The sequence below is a fragment of the Bubalus bubalis genome, chromosome 19 (assembly GCF_019923935.1).
Source record: "Bubalus bubalis isolate 160015118507 breed Murrah chromosome 19, NDDB_SH_1, whole genome shotgun sequence".
Classification (NCBI taxonomy): domain Eukaryota; kingdom Metazoa; phylum Chordata; class Mammalia; order Artiodactyla; family Bovidae; genus Bubalus; species Bubalus bubalis.
Window position 1 is genome coordinate 65,711,163 of NC_059175.1, and position 24,409 is coordinate 65,735,571.

General features: G+C 46.2%; 1 protein-coding gene across 1 annotated transcript in view; it reads right to left on the reverse strand.

Moving 5' to 3' along the window:
* ADCY2 (adenylate cyclase 2) overlaps positions 1–24,409 on the reverse strand; it is a 456,951-nt gene that overhangs the window by 430,087 nt on the left and 2,455 nt on the right. Inside the window, exon 2 of the mRNA XM_025270720.3 lies at positions 7,778–7,975. Coding sequence (XP_025126505.3) covers positions 7,778–7,975 — 198 coding nt within the window. The remainder of the gene's footprint in view (positions 1–7,777; positions 7,976–24,409) is intronic.

Consider the following 24,409-nt stretch of genomic DNA (forward strand, 5'->3'; position numbering starts at 1 on the left):
GCCTTCCAGGCTCCTCCGCCCATGGGATTTTCCAGGCAAGAGTACTGGAGTGGGGTTCCATTGCCTTCTCCGAAAAACCTCCACAGCATACATTTAATCTCCAGGTGGACTTGCAGTTTAAATGAGTCAACATCAAGAGCAGCTGTCAAATATCTAAGAGTGGGAAGTAAATATGAGAGCCAACAGGCCACGAGATGGGATTGGCTTCCTGCAGCAGGAGACTGTCCTCCTAGACAACAGGGTGACTTCCAGGAAACGCCATCTATCATGAGTTGAATGGTGTCCTCCCCAAAGACGTGTTCAAATCCTCACCCCTATACCTGGGCCAGCCAGCCAGTGAGTATCCAGTTGTGTCTGACTCTCTGCGACCCCATGGACTGGAGCTCACCAGGACAAATTCCTCTGTTCCATGGAATTCTCCAGGCAAGAATACTGGAGTGGGTTACCATTTCCTATTCCAGGGGATCTTACTGACCCAGGGATCAAACTCACATCTCCTGCACTGGCAGGTGGATTCTCTACATCTGAGCCACCTGAGAAGCCCCACCTGTGAATGTGACCTTCTTTAAAATCAGGGTCTTTGCAAACATGGTCAAGTTAAGCAGAAATCATGAGAGTTCCCTAAGTCCAATATGATGGGTGGCCTTATAAGAATCGGAGAGACACAGGTAGAAAAGCACCATGCAATGATGAAGACAGATGTTGAAGAGGTGTGTCTGCCATCCACAGAGTTTCCCAGCAGCCATATGATGCTGGAAGGGGCAGGGAAGGGCCGGACCCAGAGCCTTCGGGGGAGCGTGACCCTGTCCACATCTTGATTTTGGACTTTACGCTCCAGAGCTGGGAGCCACTATTTGTCAACTGTGATGAGGCCTCTCTGGATAGGACCTGGCTATCAGGAAGGCTGCTCAGACAGAAAGAGCTGCTGTGCCAATGTGACGGCCCCAGGCATCTGCAAAAGAGGGGACTGGGGGCCCCAGACATGCTGCCACTGATGTCTTTAGAAAAACAAAAATGATCCCTTCTCCTAAAGGAATACAGGAGACTGGTACCTTGTTTCCTCCTCTCCTAGCCAAGTTTAAATTTTTCATGTGGTTTCCAACCATTCAGGAAAAGAAGGTCAAGTGCGTTGATAGCACCTACACCCTTTGATCATGAGGATGTCCTCTCGCACACGATGGGGAGGGGGTGGTGGTGGTGGTGGTTTAGTCGCTAAGACGTGTCCAACTCTTGTGACCCCATGGACTGCAGCCCACCAGGTTCTTCTATCCATGGAATTCTCTAGGCAAGAACACTGGAATGGGTTGCCACTTCCTTCTCCAATGGGTGGTGGGCAGGGGATTTCAGCAAACCCAATCCAAGCTGAAGCAGACGGGCAGACTCTCCCTGCAGAGGTGTGTGTGTATGTGCGTGTATGTGCACTTAGCATGTATGTGCGTGTATGTGCACTTAGCACATACACACACAGCACTGTTAACAGGAACCCCCAACTCTGCAGTTTACCACCCAGCTTCCCTCTGATTGCTGGGAACCACCAACAAAATGTCATTTTAAATAATTCTCGTCCAGGAGGCAGCTGCATGGAACACACGTCAGCTGGGTGGGGATGATGGCAGCATGGGCTGGGAGGGGACTCAAATCGGGGGTGACATGAGCTGAATTAAAACTACCAGCGACGGCAGGTCTCCACACGCACTCAGGGCTGGGAGGCCAAAGCCACCAGCATCTTTTCCACGTTTTCCTTATTTCACCAGTGGCTGCTTCCAAACCACGTTGATGCCCAGCCTCCAAACCTGCTACCCTTTCTCCAGCAGGTATATTCTCCAGTCCACATGCTGCAAAATCATGCCTCTCTGATCAAAAGCAGAACCATCAGTCTGAAGCGGTGCCCTGGCCACTCAGGACAATTCCAGTTACTGAGCCTTTAAGAACTGGGTCTTCAAAAGACAACCTGGACAGGCAGCCTTGGTAAACACAGAGTTTCTCAGACGCGGCCCCGCAGACACTCGGGCTGGGTGATCCTTAGAGATGCTGCTGGCCTGTGTGTTGTAGGCTGTTTGTAGGATTCTCAGCAGCATCTCTGGCGTCTACGCACTAGATGACCCCTAACCAGGCTGTGATAGTCAGAGATACTGCCAGACTGGGAAATGTCCCTGGGGGTGAAACTGCTCCCAGTTGAGAACTACTGGGATCCCAGGTAAGGCTGCCCTCTGGAGTCAGACCCCCTGAGTTCAAATCTCCTGTTCCGCTCGCTCCCCAGCAGCCTGGCTGTGATCAAGGGACCTGTGTGGAAGTCTAGGTGCTGGGTGAGCTCGGGTACCACGGCGCCCATCCCACGGAGCTATGAAAAGATGGAATGGGTTTGTGGAGGGAAAGCACCCAGAATGGGGCGGCGCCGTCCAGACGACACCGGTGCTGGCGGCCCCGGTTCTGGGTTGTGTGCTGGCTGTTGATGGCTGAGCAAAACTCCACCCACACGTGTGGGGAAGAACCAGCCTCAGCAGAATGAGATCAGCCTTTGCCCTGGGCTCCTGGGAGCGGATCACTCGGACCCCAGGAATGCCCCGCCTGACAGGACTGTTTGTGTCCCTGGAGGCTCTGGCCAGCAGACTGTCTGAGATGTGATTCAGGAAGGGGGCTCAGGGCCACACAGAGTCCGCTCTATCTGTAGAGGGGCTGAGGCCCACAGCCAGCCGTGCAGGGGCACGTGATGAGTCCTAGCAAAACCTGGGCACACGAGGGTCTGATGATGCTCCCAGGGAGGCGCTATTCCCCACGTGCGGCATGACACACTGCAGCTAGGAGGGCATGGCTGTTGTGTCTCCAGGTGGACCAGACAACAGATGCTCCACACTCTGCAGTTCTCCTGAACACTCCCCCTGGCTGATGCTAAACTGTGTTCTATAGGAAACCATGCCTGTGTGCTACTTCAGTCACATCCGACTCTTCGTGACCGCAGGGACTGTAGCCCACCAGCCTCCTTAGTCCATGGGATTCTCCAGTCAAGAATACTGGAGTGGGTTGCCAAGCCCTCCTCCAAGGGATCTTCCCAACCAGGGATCGAACCCAGGTCTCATAGCTCCTGCATTGGCAGGCGGGTTCTTTACCACGAGTACCACCTGGGAAATCTGTAAACATGAGTATTAACAGCTTTCAAAGGGTTCTGTAGGTCCTTCTGCAAGTTATTGAACCTCACGGGGGTCTTGGGATCCCCGAACCTGCCACTGTTGTCAGCGGTGAGGGGGGCCCCGTGTGGACTGTCCCCATAGGTGCACCCCAGCCACTCCTCACAACAGCACCGGGAGTGGAAGCATCCTCTCTCAGATCAAGCCTGGAGCTCACTCCCTCGAGCGCAGTGAACTGACTGACACTTCTCGGAGGTCAGAACGTCAGCATTCATCAAGGGGCCTGCATCTGTGATGTTGACACCAAAAGACGCCAGGGAGACAACTTTGGGTTAACCGGGCAGAATGACCGCATTTCAGGTCTCCTCCGGAACGATCAGGAGTGTTGGGAAGGAGTTCAGACTCCAGCAGAGGAATGGGGCTCAAGTGGCCTCTTCTGTTTGTTTTTTATTTTCTTGCATTTAGAATTTTACTGGAGGGTCTAATGATGTGCACATGTCAAGAAGAAATAAGACATTAACATTGGGATGAAATAAATAAAGCTTCCTATTCATAGATGGCATGGACACTTACTGCGAAAAATCAAAGGATGAGTGCCAGTCACTTAGCTCAAGTAATTTCTCAGGTATTTGGACAACCAATAGGGTTGTCCCCAATAGGGACCTACTGTCCAGCACAGGGAGCTCTGCTCAATATTATATAAGAAGCTAAATGGGAAAATACTTTGAAAAAGAATATCTACATATTCGCTCTCCTCCACCGAGGGTGCCCAGCTCGACTCTTCTCTTGCATGCCCCATCTCCTTCTAAGTGGGCGCCTCCAGCCCCCTGCTGTGTGTGTGCGTGTGCTCAGTCTCCTAGTCGTGTCCTCTGTGACCCCAAAGACTGTAGCCCACCAGGCTCCTCAGTCCATGGGATTTCCCAGACAATAATACTGGAATAGGTTGCCATTTCCAACTCCAGGGAATCTTCCCGACCCAGGGTCAAACCCGCATCTTCTGAGTTGCCTGCATTGGCAGGCGGACTCTTCACCACTACCATCACCTGGGAAGCTCTTACTCAACTGTGTGTGTGTGTGTGTGTGTGTGTGTGTTAGTTGCTCAGTCGTGTCCGTTTCTATGCAACCCCATGGATTGTAGCCCACCAGGCTCCTCCATCCATGGGATTCTCCAGGCAAGGATACCAGAGTGGGTTTTCATGCCCTCCTCCTATACTCCAATATAAAATACAAAGTTAAAAGAATAAATTAATTAGTTCAAAGTGGACCTCTTATGGCAAGAGGTGTGAGCAGCCGCACAGCACGAGGCAAGTGGCCCGGAACAGCTGTGCCCCTAGAGGCGTGCCCAGGCCATGGGGGAGGCCAGCCCCCCTGCCTGCCCCATCGACAGGGATGAGGCTCCACACAGGAGCCCACCCTGCCCAGGGTTCTGGCGGCATGAGGCCGGCAACCCTAACCTGGGTGGGATCACGGGCAGGGGCCAAGGTGAAAAATATCAGCATGAGGTTGTAAACACCAGCATCCAAGCTAAAGCCAATAAACAGAGCCAACCAACCAACAGCTGGGAAATTGATCTCGAGTAAACGGAAGTCAAGTGAAAGTGAAAATGTCAGTCGCTTAGTTGTGTCTGACTTTGCGACCCCATGGGCTGTAGCCTGCCAGGTTTCCCTGTCCATGGAATTTCCCAGAAAAGAATACTGGAGTGGGTTGCCATTCCCTTCTCCAGGGGATCTTCCTGACCCCAGGATCAAACTCTGGTTTCCTACAGTAGAAGCAGATTTTTTACTGTCTGAGCCACCTTAGCAAGTAAAATGACTCTGAAATAAGGATGTTTAAGGCGCTCAAGCTCATCATTGACTCAACGGACGTGACTTTGAGCAAACTCCGGGAGTTGGTGATAGACTGGGAAGCCTGGTGTGCAGCAGTCCACGGGGTCACAAAGAGTCAGACACAACTGAGCGACCGAACAACAGGAACGGAGATGTTTAAAGAGGTTTCTTACGAACAGGCTGAGAGCAGCAATAAAACCTGAGCGTGTGTCGTAAAACCAGAAGATGAGTAAAAACAGAAACAAGTGGACACACATACAAATCCAACAGCAACAGACGGGAAGGGAAAGACCCCTCTACTAAGGTGAGTCCTGTGCAGGCAGCTCACGGTGCCATGGATGGACGGCACCTATAGGTGCAAAGACACAGCAGGGAGCAGTCCACGGTGAAGGAGTTTACGTTCTCCGGGCGAGACGCTGATGAACACAGAGAGGGCTATGTAACATGCTCTGCAGATGGCCGTAAGTGCTGAGGGAAGACCAGAGAGAGTGGGGGTTGCCTGGTGCTAGGGCAGCCAGACACCTGGGGAGGCCGCTTTGGGGAGGCCCCCAGATGAGGTTAATGAAACAAACACGCGAGTGTCCACCCATCATGACAGAGTCTGTCATTCATGCAAAAAAAGGAAGCTCAGAGAATTCTGAACAGAAGGAGTATTTGTCCTTCCAGACAGGAAAGTGAAAGTTGCTCAATCGTGTCCGACTCTTTGCGACCCTAAGGACTGTACAGCCCGTGGAGTTCTCCAGGCCACAATACTGGACTGGGTAGCCTTTCCCTTCTCCAAGGGATCTTCCCAACCCAGGGACTGAACCCAGGTCTCCTACACTACAGGCAGATTGTTATACCAGCTGAGCTATAAGGGAAGCCCAAGAATACTGGAGTGAGTAGCCTATCCCCTCTCCAGGGGATCTTTCCAACCCAGGAATCGAACCAGGGTCTCCTCCATTGCAGGTGGATTCCTTACCAATTGAGCTATGAGGGAAGCCTCCAAACAGGAAGGCTTCTTCGAAAGCTCCATTGTTAAAAGGTGGCTGCGGTTCTAGGAGAGACCTGGGATCCATGCCACAGACGGCAAAAGATGCTCTTAACCTGCTTCCTGCTTCTGTCCTCATGCACTGGGGTGACGGCGGAGGGACGGTGGACCACGTGTGCCACTGAGAGCAGCGGGTGAGGGTGTGCAGGGAGCAAACGGGGAGCAGAGGAGTGTGGGCGGCGCCCAGCACTGCAAAAGGCTTGAGTGGGGGAGTGAGGAGGAGACGCCAGGGGAGCCTCTCCGAGCACGGAGCCTCTTTGGGGAGAGGGACAGCACCATCTCCATCTGGGCCCCCGTCTCAGCATCCTTTATACCAGAGAGACCAACCCGAGTTCACTCTGCCCAGCCTCTCCCTTCACAGAAGGAATTGAGGGTCAAAGACGAGGATGCTTTGTCTGAGATTGCAGGACAGAACTCTCCGGAAACCCCATTCTTGGGCTCCCTGTGGGCTCTGTCCAGCTCAGGCCCTTGCCCTGGCACTCGAACCCTTTTTTTTTTTTTTCTCTTTCTTTTTTTTTTCTTTCTTTTTTTATTTTTCAGATTTTGCAAGTATGATAACACATTTACAGGAGACCTGAAAAATACAAAACAAGGGTGCACATAGTTCTACTAGATATTATAATTATTTTCTAAGTAGATAAATTAAGGTTTGTCAGTATGACAGTCTCAATATGAAACTGTCAAAAATTAATAGAAGGAAGAGACAGGAAAGTAGAAGGATATAGTAGACCTGGAAAGCACCATTAACCATTTCAGCATAATTTTTTTTTTCCATTTCAGCATAATTAAGATTTATACAGCGCTCACACAACAGTAGGATACAGATTCTATTCAAGTTCCCATAGACGATAAGGACACAAAACAAGGTGCAAAAGTTGCATGGTCTAAAGGTATTGAAATCAGACAGAGTCTGTTCTCTTTTCACTGTGGACTTACATTAGAGGTCAATACCAAAAGATAATTAAAAGTAACACACACATCGGCACTTGAATCCTTCCATGTGTTCCACCTTGAGTCTCTCTTCTCGGCCTCCCCAGCAACTCCGGGGAGTCTCCTAACGACTGTGGCTCCTGCACCTCTCCCTCCCCATCTCTTGGCCCCCAGCAGCTCAGCAACAGCCCTCCTGGCACTCAGCTTCCTCTCTCCCATGATGGCGACAGAACCCCTTGGCGTCAATTACAAGCTTGAAGCTAGTAACTAGGATACCCGCACCCGCGCCTGGAACCATCTGATGAAGCAGCCAGCAGACAAGAGCCATGTGGCCCCAGCACAAGGGGAAAAGCCCACTGGACTACAGTCTCCTAAAGACCTAGCATCCCCCAGACATGGCCCTCTTCTAAACCAAGAGCCTCCCGGGTTCAACATGAGGAACGGCGGGTCTCCCTGCTGTTATGGCATCATCATGTTGACACCAAATCTGGAGATCCAGTCCCTGAGCAAACAGTTCAAGTTTGGTCTTTGTGACTTCAAGGCACAGACAGCGGTGCCCACCCCAGGGGGTTCCAGAACAATGGGAGAATCAAGGGGCTGGAGGAGAAGGAAGTACTAAGGCGCGGTGCGAGTTGCAAAGGCAGCCTCAGCCATTGGAAACAGGTGACAAGGTGAGCCTGGGCGGCCCCTGACCGCTGGCAGGTCTGATGAGTTAAAATGGGCACCGGGTGACTTCACTCTGCAGAGCCCCAGGGGCCAGCTATTTCCGAAGATGGTCTTCTCAGCCTCTGTTTACAGTCTGGGGCCAGGTGTACAGAACCTGGTATGTCACAGATCAAAACACAGAAAGCATTTCGACATCTTACCTGGTCCCAGGGAGAGACGGTGCCCCCGAAACACATGAACAAGTAGCCCATGGCCACGAGGCAGATCCATATCACCAAAGAAAAGAGGCGCAGCAGCTTCTTAAACACCGACTCGACACACACCAGGATGAAGATCGCAAAGAAGATCGCCAGGGCAGTCGGAACTGTGATTAAAAATGCCACGTGGTCTTCAACCTCCTAAGGAGAGGGAAAAAAACATTGCAAAGGGACAATTTAGAGAGCCTGTGGCACCCATGACTTGTTATTAATATCGAAATGTTATCAACATCAGTCAAGGTTTAAACAGATCAGGTTTTAAAAGGGACTCAGAAGTAGAAAAATTTGAACTTTAGAAAATTTAAGTTTCTTATTAAATAACCACGTTTTTCTACATAAATAATGCAATACTGGGCTTCTCGGGTGGTGAAGTGGTAGAGAATCCTCCTGCCAATGCAAGAGAAGTGGGTTCAATGCCTGGGTTGGGAAGATCCCCTGGAGGAGGAAATGGCAACCCACGCCAGTATTCTTGCCGGGGAAATCCCATGGAAAGAGGAGCCTGGCGGGCTATAGTTCGTGGGATCGCAGAGTCGGACACCACTGAGTGAATGAGCACACGCGATCCAGGACTGGATATTTACACAAAACAGCCATGCCGTCAAATGCAAATTTTCCCTGGTAAACGAAGAAATGGATTTCATTCAAGAGTAAATGCGAGAACACAGAATGTAAGGATAAAATAAGGCAAACAACTTCAGACAATCAGGTATGCTCTGATCATAGGAAATTAAGGGCTGCAAATGGTTTTGAAATGGTTTATTAAAAAAAAAAAAAACCTAAATACTATCTTGGATTCTAAAGCTAGAAGCTTTTCTTTCAATGCATTGCAATTAATGTTTTAACAAGATCAAGGTTAATAGAAAAGGGTCAGAAAGTACTAAAAATAGAAGATGAGAGAGTGGGAAATATTTAGAAGACTGTGCCATTTAGCTGGCTTCCTTTTCCACCTTTCTTGGGCTCTAGCAGCAAAAGGAAAATGGACATTATTAGCCTGTTACTAATGCATTTTTTAAAACTACATTTGCACACTAATAGTCATTTTCTATTCATCTCTATCTAGCCACATAACCCTTCAAACGCACACTATTACAATTCCACACAATACAATAGACCTTGCGTTTCCTCTGATTATCCCAACCTGGATTTAGGCTTTAGCTTCTCCAAATATTCTGCTGGAAACCTGCTCTGAACAGCACACGCCATGGGATAGAACACAGTGTAAAAGCTTTAATCTTTAGCTAATACATTTAGTTGATGAAATACTCAAAGGAGTTTCAAGCAAAACAATCCATATAGCTGGGGCCCTAAGAACTGCCACTGAAGTTTCGGAATATTAACACTTACAGTAGAGGGCTTCCCTGGTGGCTCAATGGTAAAGAATCTGCCTGCCCATGTAAGAGACATGGGTTCGACCTCTGATTTGGGAAGATCCCACATGCCACGGAGCAACGAGGCCCGAGCACCACCACTGCTGAGGCTGCACTCTACAGCCTGGGAGCTGCACCTGCTGCAGCCCCCGGGCCCCAGAGCCCGTGCTCCACAAGGAGAGAAGCCACCGTGATGAGAAGCCCAAGCACTGCAACCAGAGTGGCCCCCGCTCGCTGCAACTAGAGGAAAAGCCTGTGTAGCAACCAAGACTCAGTTCTGCCAAAAATAAGAAAAAAAAACTCAAAAGTTACAGTACAACCTGGGACATACGGGGTAGGTCTTTCAAATACCAGAGTCTGGGGAAGCCCTCACCTTTTCTGGTGGGTACAGGGTTCACTCTGGGCCACGAGCATCTCTACCTTCACCCTGGAGATGCCCCACCACCTCCTTCATGTATCAGGCCATTGACCACAGGGAGTAGGGCAGGAAGTCGGATGACGCACACCAGGTGGCAGGCCCAGGCTGACACTCAGGAGAGAGCAGGGGGGCCTGGAGCACCTTCAGCGCCTTCTCTTCCCTTTCCTCTCTCACAGTTATGCACGTCGAGTAACAACTGGGAAAAAGGCAAGAGCAACAATAATCACAGCAAGTACTCACGTCAGTTGCTATTGAGTTGCTAAACTGTGTCTGACTATGACCCTATGCACTGCAGCACACCAAGCTTCCCTGTCCTCCACCATCTCCTTTGCTAAAATTCATGTCCTTTGAGTCGATGATGCCATCCCACCATCTCATCCTCTATCACTCCCTTCTCCTCCTGCCCTCAATCTTTCCCAGCATCAGGGTCTTTTCCAATGAGTCGGTTCTTCGCATCAAATGGCCAAAGTATTGGAGCTTCAGCCTCAGTCTTTCCAATGAATATTCAGGGTTGATTGCCTTTAGGATGGACTGATTTGATCTCCTTGCAGTCCAAGGGACTCTCAAGAGTCCTCTCCAGCACTACAGTTCGAAAGCATCAACTCTAACATGGATGTTTTTCTGCTAAGCACTCAGGTACATTAAGGTCTTTTATTCTTACACCAGCCATATGAGTGTAGGCACGGTTGCCTGCACAGGTGAGAAAATGCAGGCCTCTGAATGGGAAGGAGGCACCAGGGTTGTGGGGCTGACTGGGAGAGAACAGGGCTTCACCCAGGGGGTGGTCTGTGTTGCCATCACAGCAGAGCCCCGTGCCCTGTGTGCATAAACGATGCATAAGCCCAGGTGTAGCCAGTTCCCCAGTGGCCAAAAGAGTGTTTCCAGAACAGACAGAAGACAGAAGGGCCCAATGGGATGTTCTCACAATCTCCCTCCCCTACTATTTCTGCCCACGATTAAGTGCCTTCTTGTACTCTGACCTTCAGACACAGGTTCCAATCACTGCAAAAGGTTGTGCGGGATCCACCTGCACCCCAGTGCTCCCCAGCACCCAGGCACCATGGACCAGGGCACACAAGGACACAGTAGCCTGTTTTCTGAGGACGTCTCATTCAAGGTCGTGGCTGCTGCGCACACGGAGCCATGAAAACATGATTTTACTTTAAACTTCCCCAAATGAAGTTGACTGAGCTGCGAACAGAAAACCAACCAGTAGACAAGCAGGACAGCTGCCTTCCTGGTGTGGCTTTTCCATAATTTCATTAACCTCAAAGGAAAGCAACAACTGTTGACTGTATTGGCTTTGGTTATCCAGAAAGGATGAAAGTGGTGTGAAAACCTGCATGACTGTCAAGTGAAAAGTGTGAGTCACTCAGTCATGTCTGAGTCTTTGCCATCCCACAGACTATAGCCTTCCAGGCTCCTCTGTCCCAGGAAATCTCCAGGCAAGAATCCCGGAGTGGGTTGCCATTTCCTTCTCCAGGGGATCTTCCCGACCCAGGGATTGAACTCAGGTCTCCTGCATTGCAGGTGGATTCTTTACCATCTGAGACAGCAGGGAAGCCCATCGAGTGAAAATCAGTAGCTAAAGGAACAGAGAAGCTGTGACCTGTGTCCTTATGGGAAGAGGAGGATGAAGTACACAGCCCATAGGCGCTTTCCCTGCCTTTCTCTGCTCAAAGATCCAACCGTGAACAAGGGAAAGACCCAGTGCCTTGGTGAGCCAGGAACATTATATAGTAAGACTTGATACGGGTTTGGGGTTTAAATATGGGCATCTCTCTCTCTTTTTTTGTTTCTTACCATCAGGGTCTTGATCCCAGACAGCCCAAGAGTCTGGGCTGCAGGGTGGCCTCTCCACTAGGCACAGTGGACATTGGTCCCCTAATATTTTTAGGGCCCCACAGAAATGCTTTATTTCTTTCAAAATCAGAACAACAAAAGACCCAAGCTTCTAGTCTCAAAGGATACATACACCTCCGTGCTCACCCAGCGTCAACTAGGACTGTGAATGTACGTTTAGGGAAGAAGGGCAGACAAAGGCCTCTCCATCCTAAAAGGACCCGAGGGCGTCGTGTCCCTGCTTACCGGATGCATGGCATTGCCTGGCCCACCCAACCCCCCGGAGAAGGACTCCCCCAAGCTTTGAAGTCCTGTCCCCATCCCGGGCAGGGAGGCCCGTTCCCAGATGGCCCGTGGCCTCACACAGTCAGTTTCTGCTCACAAGGCCAGTGGCCCCTGACCACTGCAAAACCTGAGCCCTTTGAAGAATGCGGGCTCTTCCAGAAAGAGAACAGCCGTCAATTTATTCTGCGTTGCCTTTTGAACCTTAACTCCAAATAAGTCTTAATATGGACTGCTCCACTAAATAGAATCTTTTGTAAAGAGGGGTCAAGGGAAAAAAAAACAGTGGCATATTCATTAAAAATGTATAAGCTTATAAACCACATTCTTTCCTAGCCCTGCATTTGGATCATGCATTTTTCTTAAGGAAAATAAGTAAATGAAACAGAGGAATGCCCTCAGACCTTGAATTACACACCCTCTCCCCCCTTATTCCAGCCCCAGTGGACAGGAAGAAGAACGAAGCCGCAGCAGCTCACCCGTGGCTACTCTTATGAAATAGCTGAGTTTTCAAAATCCAGAGTATAAAACAAATTAGAGCAGCTGAAAATAAAGTGAACGAAAACAGTGAAAACACTGTCGATCTAAATTAAATATGTTTATGCAGCCCAACCCCTCCTCCCTTCGTGGAAATAAAAAAATGTACCACGGTACACAAACTAAATAAAATGTACAGAAATGCCTTTAAGATATGGCTTTAAAAAGATTTTTTAAAAGTCACCATACAATGCAAACTAAATGTGTTAACACACCTTTAAAAGGAAGACCGCAAGCGTCCCATTACCTACCGTCATGATAATGGGCTCCCATCACTCTCCAGGAACGTTTCATCTTTCTCTGTTCAATGCATTTAATTTGGGAGGGAGTCAAACTGCCAGGCCGATTAAATACCCATTGCTTCTATTTATCGTATAACAACAGCCTCGTTTCTTGGAGGCTTTTCCATGGAGCAACAGATTATGTATATTTTCAATATTTTCCACGTGTATTTTTCATTCTTTTTGTTAAACAGTACTGTTTTCCTTTTAGATGGCAAAGGACACTGTAATGTAAAATACGTTTCTGTTGTTGTTGCTGTTCAGTCACTCAGTCGTGTCGGACTCTTTGCAGCCCCGTGGACTGCAGCCCCTCAGGCACCCCCCACCACCCCCCTGCTCTGAATCTGTCCTCCTCCCTCCTGCACACCATCTCTCCACTCTCTCTTCTGTCTACCTCCTCCACATTTAATTTTATCAATAGTATCAGTGATTCAGTCATGTCTGACTGTGAGCCCGTGGATGTAGCCGCCAGGCTCCTCTGTCCATGGGATTCTCGAGGCCGGGATGCTGGAGTGGGTTGCCATTCCCTCCTCCAGGGGATCTTCCCAACCCAGAGATCAAACCCAGGTCTCCCACATTGCAGGCAGATTCTTTTACCAACTGAGCCACCATGGAAGCCCAAGAAGACTGGAGTGGGCAGCCTGTCCCTTCTCCAGAGGATCTTCCTGACTCAGGAATCAAACCAGGGTCTCCTGCATTGCAAGCGGATTCTTTACCAACTGAGCTACTGGGGAAGAATGGGTCATAGATCTAAAGGCAAAATGCAAAATAATCCTGAAAAACTCCAAAAGTCTTCCCATGAGCAAACCTGTACTGTGCAGTGAAAGTGGTGCTCAGAGGGAAACTGGGCATCTTACAAGTTGGACTCAATCCTCCTACTGCCGGCTTGGCCTTACTGGGAGTTGCATTTCTTAGATCCCCTTTCCCTCCACGGCTCTCGCTTAGAGTTGAATAGAAGAAGAATTTGTGGCAGAATTGGAAGGGGGACGTGGAGCAAGTCCTCACCAGAATCTCTTCCTGGAATGCTCCCGAGTGAGAGCGGGCCTTCGGAGAGGCCTGCCCAAGATTTGGGAGGCGGACGCCAAGCCGCTCCAGGAAGGGCGATGTGTAGGATCAGATGCGGCTGAGACACGCGGGTAGGAGCCTGGAGGGGCCCAGCCAGTCCGGCTCTGTGCTCCACGTGCAGGATTCCAACCAGGTCAGTCAGACCAGGGTCCCCACTAGAGACCATCCTGATGGGGCTCCCTTGATGGGTGAGCAAGCTCTGCTTTTGGAGAACCCCACAGGCCCTGACTGCCCAGGGATTCTCTACTGATTCAAGGCTCCCTGCTGCTGCCAAGGTTCATGCAAAGAAAGGAGGCTGAAAACTGATGAATTAAAGATCCCACTGCAGAAATCTGGAAAAGAACAGAGGAAGCCCAAAGCAAGCACTGAGTTGGCCCAAACAGTCATTCACACGTTTCCACAATGGAAAAACCCGAAGAAACTTTGGGGACAACCAAATAGAAAGAAAATGTGGTGGTCAGGGACTTTCCAAAATATTTCCTATTTCTTTCTTCTGGGTTCCTTCTGGATTCACCTTCTAACCTTTTTTGAAGTTCCAAGCAGCCATTTTGAGCCAAAAAAAAAAAAAAAAAAAAAGTGAATAAAAGTGAAGTGTTTCTCTCCCAGGCAGAGGGATGTAAAAGCCATTGTGAGGCTGCTGGCACTTCCTTTCCATGGTGCAACGATTAAGAAGCATTCGTCATGAGGAGGACTCCTACAGCCCAGCCCAGGTGAGCAGAGCCCCCTCCTGCCCCACACTGGCCAGGACATGCTGCAAGAAGTCCGCCTCTGGTCTGGGAAGCCACAGGGAGCAGGGTTGAACTACCATTGCCAAACTGCTGATTCAGGAGGAAAATCAAATATGTGAATGTTTTCAATCACTAAACCATGTGGGGGGTTTTATGCAGCAACAGATAACTAGAATACTGAAGTCTGGTCAATGAAAAATGAAACTGATGGGGCACTTCCATGTGGATGATGTCAACTGCCAGAGAGAAGCACTCTTTTCTTCTCTAGTGTAGTATATTCACTGGAAGGACAGATGCTGAAGCTGAAGCTCTAATACTCTGGCCACCTGATGCAAAGAGCCGACTCACTGGAAAAGACCCTGAGGCTGGGAAAGATTGAAGGCAGGAGGAGAAGGGGACGACAGAGGATGAGATGGTTGGATGGCACCGACTCACGGGACATGAATTTGAGCATCTCCGGGAGATAGTGAAGGACAGAGAAGCCTAGCGTGCTGCATGGGGTCACAGGTCAGACACAACTTAGCAACTATACAACAACAACACAGCAATCCAGGAAGGAAGGATGCTGTGGGATGCAGCTTCCTTCATTCTAAATCTCTGAGTAACTGATGTGAGAGAATTCCTCTGCTGACTCACATTTACTGTGCAGCTCAAACAAAACATAAACCTTTGTTGTGTTAAGTGACTAAGATTCTGGAGTTGTTTGTTTCCATAGCATATCATAATCTAATATGTTTTGATTGACACTGAGGTAATGAAGACAGAAAGCAAAAATGCAACAGAGTATATCAAAAAAGACAATTTTTTTTTTGTAAAAAGTTAAGACAAAACAGACATCTAGTAAGATTAAGTTAAAAAAGAAAGAAAGCATCTAAGTATTATCAAATATTACCATCAAACTTGAGAATTGGGATGAAATGTAAAGAGTCCTAGAAAAGGCTTATTGAAACTGACTCAAGAAATAAAGTTAGAAATACTATAATCCTATTACTATCAAAGATACTAAAGCAAAAATTTTAAAATCTCTCTCCAAAGAAAGCAACAAACCCATGTGGTTTTCTAAGTAAATTCTTTCAACTCTTTCTAACATAATGAAAACTTTTAGGAAACTAAAAATAAAGGCATACTCCCTGACTTTTAAGACCAGAAAAACTTATAAAAAAGAAAAATGCCAATCTGATAAAGAAATATTCCAAATTCATTTTACCAAAGACTACGTCAGCAAAAACCTTAAAATGTTAGCACTTCACATCCAGCATTTTATAGGATTCTATCATAAAAACTGTATTTTTATCATGAATATAAAAATTGCTCAATAATGGAAAATTATTATTCATTACACTGACTTTAAAATGCATCAAAAAATCTTTTGATTATCTCAGTTTGGTAAAACTAAACAATCATATTTAAACTTTTTCTATAAATTAACCAAAGGGAATCTCAAAGAATATCTATAAAAATCTATAACCAGCATCATCTTAAATGAATAAACTATTAAGTAATTCTATTTAAAACCAGAAAAAAAGGCAAGGGCACCCACAATCACCACTTTTGTCAATAGCACATTAGTTTCAGGCCAACACAATAATACAAGAAAAAGAAATGAAAAAATAAATGTATTGGACAAAATAAAACTCTCAGTACTTGCAGAAAAATTAAAAACATTTGAAAACTAAGATCATGACATCCAGTCCCATCACTTCACAGCAAATAGATGGTGAAACAATAGAAACAGTGATAGACTTTATTTTCTTGGGCTCCAAAATCACTGCAGATGGTGACTGCAGCCATGAAATTAAAAGATGCTTGCTCCCTGGAGGAAAAGCTATGTCAAACCTAGACAGCATATTAAAAAACAGAGAGATTACTTTGCTGACAAAGGTCTGTCTGGTCAAAGCTATGGTTTTACCTGTAGTCATGTATGGATGTGAGAGTTGGACCATAAAGAAAGCTGACTGCCAAAGAACTGATGCTTTGAACTGTGGTGTTGGAGAAGACTCTTGAGAGTCCCCTGGACTGCAAGGAGGTCAATCCTAAAGGAAATCATTCCTGAATACTCATTGGAAGGACTGATGCTGACGCTAAAGCTCCAGTACTTTGGCCACCTGATGTGAAAAACTAATTCACTGGAAAAAATCCTAATGCTGGGAAAGATTGAAGGCAGGAGAAGAGGGTGACAGAGGATGAGCTGGTTGGATGGCGTCACCGACTCAATGGACATGAATCTGAGCAAACTCCAGGGGTTGGTGATAGACAGGGAGGCCTGGCATGCTGCAATCCATGGGTTGCAAAGAATCAGACACGACTGAGCAACTGAACTGAACTGATTTGCAGATGATATGATTGTCTATGTAGAGAACCTGAAAGTGTCTGCATTTCAGTTACTAGTAATAAAAAGGATATGATAAGTTGTATAGATATAAAATCATATCCAAAATTAAATTATATTCTTTTACAGCATCAACAAAAGAATAGAAATTCCCAATTTCATAATTTTTAAAATACAACTTACAGTAAGCAATAAAATACACAATATCCTTTGGTATCAAGGAGTAAGAACAACCTATGGAAAACTATAAAACATTACTGAACCACATAAATGAATGGGAGAGATGGCCCATATTCATGAATAGAAAAATTTAATATCACAAAATATGAATTCTCAGCAAATGAATCAATAGATTAAATATAACACTAATAAGATCCTACTTGAGTTTTTTTTATATTGAGGTTAAAATAAGTTGATTGTAAAGTTTGTATGGAAGAAGAAAAAGTCAAGAATAACCAAAAAGCTTTTCAAAAAGTTGAATGTTATTTCCCTTGCCCAATATAAATACTTATTATAAAGCTTTATTAATTATACTCTGTGCATGTGTATTTAAAAAAGAAAAAATGTAACCAATAAAGCAGAAAAGATAACCCATAACAAACCATTTGTGTATGGAATTTTGATTTATAACAGATATGGTGAAAGAAGTAACTGAAATGGATAAGTAAAAATCAATTCTCCACAAGAAAAAAGCATGTAAATGTGTTGTGGTCCCTCAATGGACCGGAACCTGGTGGTCTGGAGTCAACCGATAAGAAAGTAAAGGAGAGAAAGAGAATGATATTCCTTGGTTTACGCAGAAAGCCAATAAAGCCCCTGCATGGGGCTTGCTCTGTTCACGAAGGCCTCAGGCGCCCTCTCGATGGGGTGAAGGCGCAGAGTGCCTTCTCTAGAGGGTCTTAGAAGCCTGGGCAGGAAAGTGAACTCAGAGAGACTCTGTGCTCCAGGGGATCAGCCTGAAAAAGAGAGAGAGGGAGAGAGAGAGAGAAAGAGAAAGACAGACACGGGGACCAGAGCTCTGATGGAGCAAAGGTGTTTTAATCAACATGGTGTGTGCATATATACTGTCTTACAAGGTAGTTATTCTCAGCAAAGATAAAGATTAAAATTCCAGACTTACAAAGCCTAGGCAATCCATATTAAAGAGAGAGAGAGTTGTAAACACTTTTACCGTATGGTTCACAAGAAGGAAGAGGGTACTTATCACCTATAGAAAAACTAATGAAGGAAATGCCTGGGTTCCTCAGCCCCCGGGAGAGGCTTGCCTCTCCTCTCAATTCCTGAGTATTCAGGAACTAATAAGGAACAGAGAATCCCTGACAGATCCAAAACAGCACACAGGAAGCCTCCTGTTAAATGCTTGACATAAACGGATCTTGATCATGACCTTACACCTCACAAATACCACATGGTATATACAGGCATGCATGACAAAATGGATAAAGAACAGAACGAAATGACAAGAAGTACAGAGGAAGTCTACTTCTGAGGGTCGGTAGGGAAATGAGAGGTACAGCATACAGGCTGATAGACATTACGGGGTATTCTAGTTTGGACTGGGGACATGGGTGCTTATTTTTAGTGTAAACAAACAAACGTTATCAGTGAAAACTGAGCTCAATAATCAAAGTTTAATTAAATTAGTCAAATGATAAATCCCATTCTGTGCACCTGAAGTCCAATTCTGAAGAACATGGGTGTTATAGGTTTGAATTAACTGCAAGTCAACAACTGAGAAAGAGTAGATGTTAGATCAACTGTATGTCTGAACTATGCTAACATTTCTTCATTACCTCTTTCGTCTTTATTCATCTGATCTCCTTATCCTCCTCATTTTTAACATCACATGGCTTTTGTTCTACTGATGCACCAGTCTAAAACTTCCATTCTTTCATAATATTGACAGATCACTAGTAGCTTGAAATCTTAATTATTTCCCCTTTTTTATATAGCTTAAAAGATAATATAGTACGTTAAAATACTCAGGCAATAATTCAATCTTTGCAGTAAGCCTGTAGGAATGGAAGCCTGCACCTGTGATATTATACTTGTCCTGGCCATGCTATCCCAAGATCATAATGTCTGAGGGACAGTAAAGGATGCTGGTACCAATAGGGAGACGTTCTCATCCTGAAACCCTGCATCAGGGCTCTCATCACCAGAGCCCTGCCTGGTCCACCACTGTCTCCAGCAGGAACCTTCAGGAAGGTGGAAACCCTAGACACAGACTTATTCCTAAGCTCCTCTCTGATAATAGTCATCATCTTGAGAAATCCTCTCAAGAATTTCAAGTTCTAAGAAGAAGCTATGGTACTTTATATTTGTATGTTTCCACTGCAGATGGTGATTGCAGCCTGTTATGACCAACCTAGAGAACATATTGAAAAGCAGAGACATTACTTTGCCAACAAAGGTCCATCTGATCAATGCTATGGTTTTTCCAGTGGTCATGTATGGATGTGAGAGTTGGACTGTGAAGAAAGCTGAGCGCTGAAGAATTGATGCTTTTGAACTGTGGTGTTGGAGAAGACTCCTGAGAGTCCCTTGGACTGCAAGGAGATCCCACCAGTCCATTCTAAAGGAGATCAGTCCTGGGTGTTCTTTGGAAGGAATGATGCTAAAGCTGAAACTCCAGTACTTTGGCCACCTCATGTGAAGAGCTGACTCATTGGAAAAGACTCTGATGCTGGGAGGGATTGGGGGCAGGAGGAGAAGGGGACGACAGAGGATGAGATGGTTTTTAAAAGGATTTGGTTCAACTCTTGAGATACAGCTGGACTTCTGCATCTTTAACGGCGATAGGGCAATAACAACCCAGGTCTGTAGTCTCATCCCCTCTGTCTTGGCACTGTTGTTCCACAGTCCTGGGAAGAATCAGAAAGCTGGCCGGCAAAGCTGCTTGTGGGGATTTTTAGGCTGGGGTTCTCTACTCTGCCCATCACTCTCTCTCTCCTGAAGCTGGCACCTGGGGATGGAAGTGTAAGCCCAAGTGACATGATAATTTGTAATGTGAACCTCCAAACTGCAAATCTCTCTGGGCTCCCATCCTTGTGGTTTTTACTGGATCCTTATACAAAGAGGGCACTGAAGCAACATTATCAAAGTCTTAACTGGGCCAAATGGATCAAACACATGTGCTGATTCAACAACCCTTTTCTCTCCTTCCAAATGCACTGGGGGCTGCAAACCAAAACTGCCAGATGTGTGTCAATTTCCCATCGACAGTTTGATGCCAGGGAGCACAAGTGAAAGTTGCTGAGTCATGTCTGACTCTTTGCAACCCCATGGACTATATAGTCCATGGAATTCTCTAGGCCAGAATACTGGAGTGGGTGGCCTTTCCTTTCTCCAGGGGATCTTCCCAACCTAGCAATCAAACCCAGGTCTCCCACATTGCAGGTGGATTCTTTATCAGCTGAGCCACAGGGGAAGCCCAAGAATACTAGAGTGTGTAGCCTATCCCTTTTCCAGTGGATCTTCCTGACCCAGGAATCAAACCAGGGTCTACTGCATTGCAGGCAGATTCTTTACCAGCTGAGCTACCACAGAAGCCCTGGTAAATATTATCTTATCACTCTTGTTCATTTATATAACATTATCCAAAGCTAACAAAATTTAAAAATATGAATGTCAATTCACGTCAATGTCAATTTGGCAGAATTTTAGTGCTAGAGACTGGTAATGTGTCAAAATATTACTTTAATTAAACTATCTATGATTCTTGATTATTTTTTATAAAATAACTCAAAGCTATATTCATACTTATCATGTAAATAGAAAAACATCCCATTTTTTATACCTAGATTTTAAAATTCTAGTATTCATTTAGTTGTCAGCCTGAAATACATCTACCCAGGAGAAACCTGGGTGCTGCAAATATAATAACAAAAATGACCACATTTGTTGTAGGTAAGACGGGTGCCCGGCTCTGTGCTAAATGTCCACAGGGTCCATTTTACTCAGTTCCCAAACGAACTCCATGAGCCTGGTCGCGTTATTCATTTCGGTCCACAGCAGACAAATCAATTTTTCAGGAACACTAAGTGGCAACACTGAGACCAGATCCAGGTCTAGTGACAGTTTTATGTTCTTAACAAGAGGCCACACGATGGGAATGACAGCTGCTAAAGAAAACATATCTATCGCCTAAAATGTACATGTTAATTACACACCTTCCATCTGGTTAGTGCTGCATTAAATATTGGGGGTGCTAAGTTTCTTCCCTGGAAGAACTAACAAGTAGTTGAGGAGACAAGATGAACTCAACAAAGTATTCTGCAGGTCAGACAATAGTCATAGAGAGGAAAAATTATTTCATGTAATCAGCAAGCTCAAGGAGATGAATCCAGTCAATCTTAAAGGAAATCAACCCTGAATATTCATTGGAAGGACTAATGCTGACGCTGAAGTTCCAATCCTTTGGCCACCTGATGCGAAGAGCTGACTCACTGGAAAAGACCCTGATGCTAGGAAAGACTGAAGGCAGGAGGAGAAGGGGGTGACAGAGGATGAGATGGTTGGATGGCGTCACTGAATCAGCGAACATAGATTTAAGCAAACTCCAAGAGATAGTGAAGGACAGTGGAGCCTGGCATTCTGCAGTCCATGAGGTCACAAAGAGTCGGACATGACTGAGCAACTGAACCACAACAACAAGAATGGATGAGCTTTGCAGGCATCCAGTACAGATAGGAATGCACAGCACAGGCCGGACTGCTGAAGCGTGAGGAGAGCTTGAACTTGGACAAGCGGCATAGGGAGGAGGAGGCTTCCAGGCGAGGGGACGCACTGGATGCACTGGAGGAAACAGAGCAAAGCTAGAGAGGACCAGCTGCAGGTGGAGTCCAGGCTGACCGACCACCCAGAGCAGAGAGGCCAACGGCAGCGGGCCAGAGACGAGCCGCTCCAGGACGGAATACCCCCCGGGGGGATGCCCACCCCAGTGCTGGTCCCAGCGGACACTCCATCCGCATCACTGAAGGAAGAATAAGCCGATTGTCCAGCGGATGGTGCTGATGCCAACACTGAGTTACAGGCAGAAGCAGAGTACCCTGGAGCAGGAAATGGCAGCCCACTCCAGTATTCTTGCTTGGAGAACCCCAGGGACAGAGGAGCCTGGCCGGCTGCAGTCCAAGGGGTCACAAAGAGTCAGACCTGAAGGATGGACTGAGCACACAAGCCGCACAGCACACACTTGACTCTCCAAAGGATGCTTGCAAGTCTTTTCCTGCTGGGCCTGTAAACTGCAGCCAACGTTTCTGCAGAAAATGACAGCTTTTCATTGTCTTTTGTTTATACCACAGCGAAGTTATAATTAAAATGACATTGAATTACTGGTTGTGATTACAAATACCTGCCAAGTAAGTCTCCTGCATGGATAGAGACATTCACAGAAAGATGTACCTTGAGATTCCTCCACTCCAATTCCTGAGAGCATGCACTATTCCCTCCCGATGCCCCGCCCCCAGCCCCAGAATGATGAGACTGGAGAAAGTACGCAGAGAATTTCCTACTCCCCAGAGGAGATGTCAGACATGTTCATCTGCCTTCTCCAGCCTTCCACTCCCCAAGAAAGGGGTGAAAGACTGACTTTCTTGTCAAAAGATTCTTGATTCTTCCACCCACTGGGGGCACTGAAATAGTCCCTGCAATCATAAAACTATTTCCCTCTACAAGACTGGTTTCATTTATTTGTTTTGGAAAAATTAAGATTCTTTATCCATGTACAGAGAAAAGAAACACTCTGATACATCTGCCCTGAGGAAAAACACCTGATGCTGGGAAAACTGATATGTCCTGAAGTACTTGTGGTCATCGCTGGAAAGAGCTGGCATACTCAGTCACAGTGAAAGCAAGAAGGTAGACCATAATCTGAAAAATCATATGTATTACATATTTAATAAAAGCTTATTTGATTTTGTTAACTAAAAAATAGACCAAAAAATCAGTTTTCTTGCAATATCTGACTATTTAAAATTTATAGGAATGAAATTTTTCCAGTTGAAATACTGACCACCCCTAATCATAAATTTTAGCCAACGCAAATCTGGCCAGAGCTAGCCTAAAAAAATTATGTCAACCTTTCCTAACTGTAATAGGCAAATTTTGAGAAAAGTTGGCTGCTTTGGGACATAATAAATGAGAGAGGATTTAATTCTGAGATGAGCTTGTCTTGCATTTAGTAATAAGAACCAGTCCTGGACAATGAAGTTAACTCATAAGACTCAGAACTTACAAGTTTGGTCTCATTAGTTCCAGGGTCTCTGATGCCAGGGGGCAATTTAATTTTGTTCAGCATGCCCATAGTATCGTCAAAAACCTTCAACATAAGCAAAAAGAAAGCATTTTTCATATTATTAAATAAGATATTAAAATTCAAGTCATGGTATCATATGTGCTACTGTTTTCATGTCTTGATATTTCTTAGCAAATATGGGGTTAAACCTATTTAACAGCTTTTTATGTAAAAAAATAAAAAGCAGTTAAGCAAGATGGTAAAGTTTTAATTCAGAATTTACTTTTACAGTATAATAAAAATACTTTGCAGATTACTTTAACTTCATGATCAATGATGCAAAAGCATGGGTTGACCACAGATTGAAATTAAGTGAGAGAGGTTTGTGAATAATGTCAATTACAGGAACACAATTAGGGAGCTGAAGCTCCAATCCTTTGGCCACCTGATGCCAAGAGCCGACTCATTGGAAAAGACCCTGGTGCTGGGAAAGATTAGAGGGCAGGAGGCGAAGGGGACGACAGAGGATGAGATGGTTGGATGGCATCACTGACTCGATGAACATGAGTTTGAGCAAACTCTGGGAGACAGTGAAGGACAGGGAAGCCAAGAGTTGGACACAACTAAGCGACTGAACTACAACAACAAAGGGGAATACAAAGTCAAGACGAAGCTTACTTTTTTAAAGATATATTTCCAGTCACTTCACGCAAAAGCAATTACAATATTGCAAAAAAATCACCATGTATTCAGATGATGTTAGGATCATTTTGTGATCCAAATGTTCCAGGAGACCATGGCTGTGCATTAAGTAAGTTGCCAGACATTTCCTACTACAAGAACTGGTAGAAGTCTAATGGAAATCAAAATCAGGCAGATTCATAGGAAAGAAGGAATCTGTCCAAGATTACAGGCAGCAAAAATAGATCTGCCGAGCTCCTGAATTACATCAGAGCCTAGCAATTCTAGTAAAGGTGGAAACCTGGGCCTGCCCCAAGCAGCTATTTCTGTCTCCCGAGGTAGATCTCTGGGAAGCCACACTCTGGTCATTCTGAGAAATGAACTCACCTCACCTCCTGTGCGCATGGGCCTCTGTTACTGCTGCACTGCCTTCCAAAGCTCCTGACCTTGAACGGCAGGGATAGAGAATATGGTTTTGCAAAGTAAAACTGCTATCTACGTTATTACTAAAAGCAAAATAGAAACGAGCTGTCCAGACCTCAGAACCGATCCAGTCCTTCTGAAGGTCAAGTTTCAAAGGACAGGGTCCATTCCTCCCTGGCGTTTACCAACTCCCACCCAGCCCAGCAGCCCCAGCTCCTGCTTGAAGGTCACCTTTCCACCAGACCCCATTACCCTTCCTGACTCTGGAACATTTCTGCACAGCTCATCACCTAGAGGGGTTTACAAAGAGCAGACATGACCGAGCATGGCTTAGGCTGAGCAGAGATCAAGATCCATTCCATCATCTCTGGACCTCCCTCTGGGCTA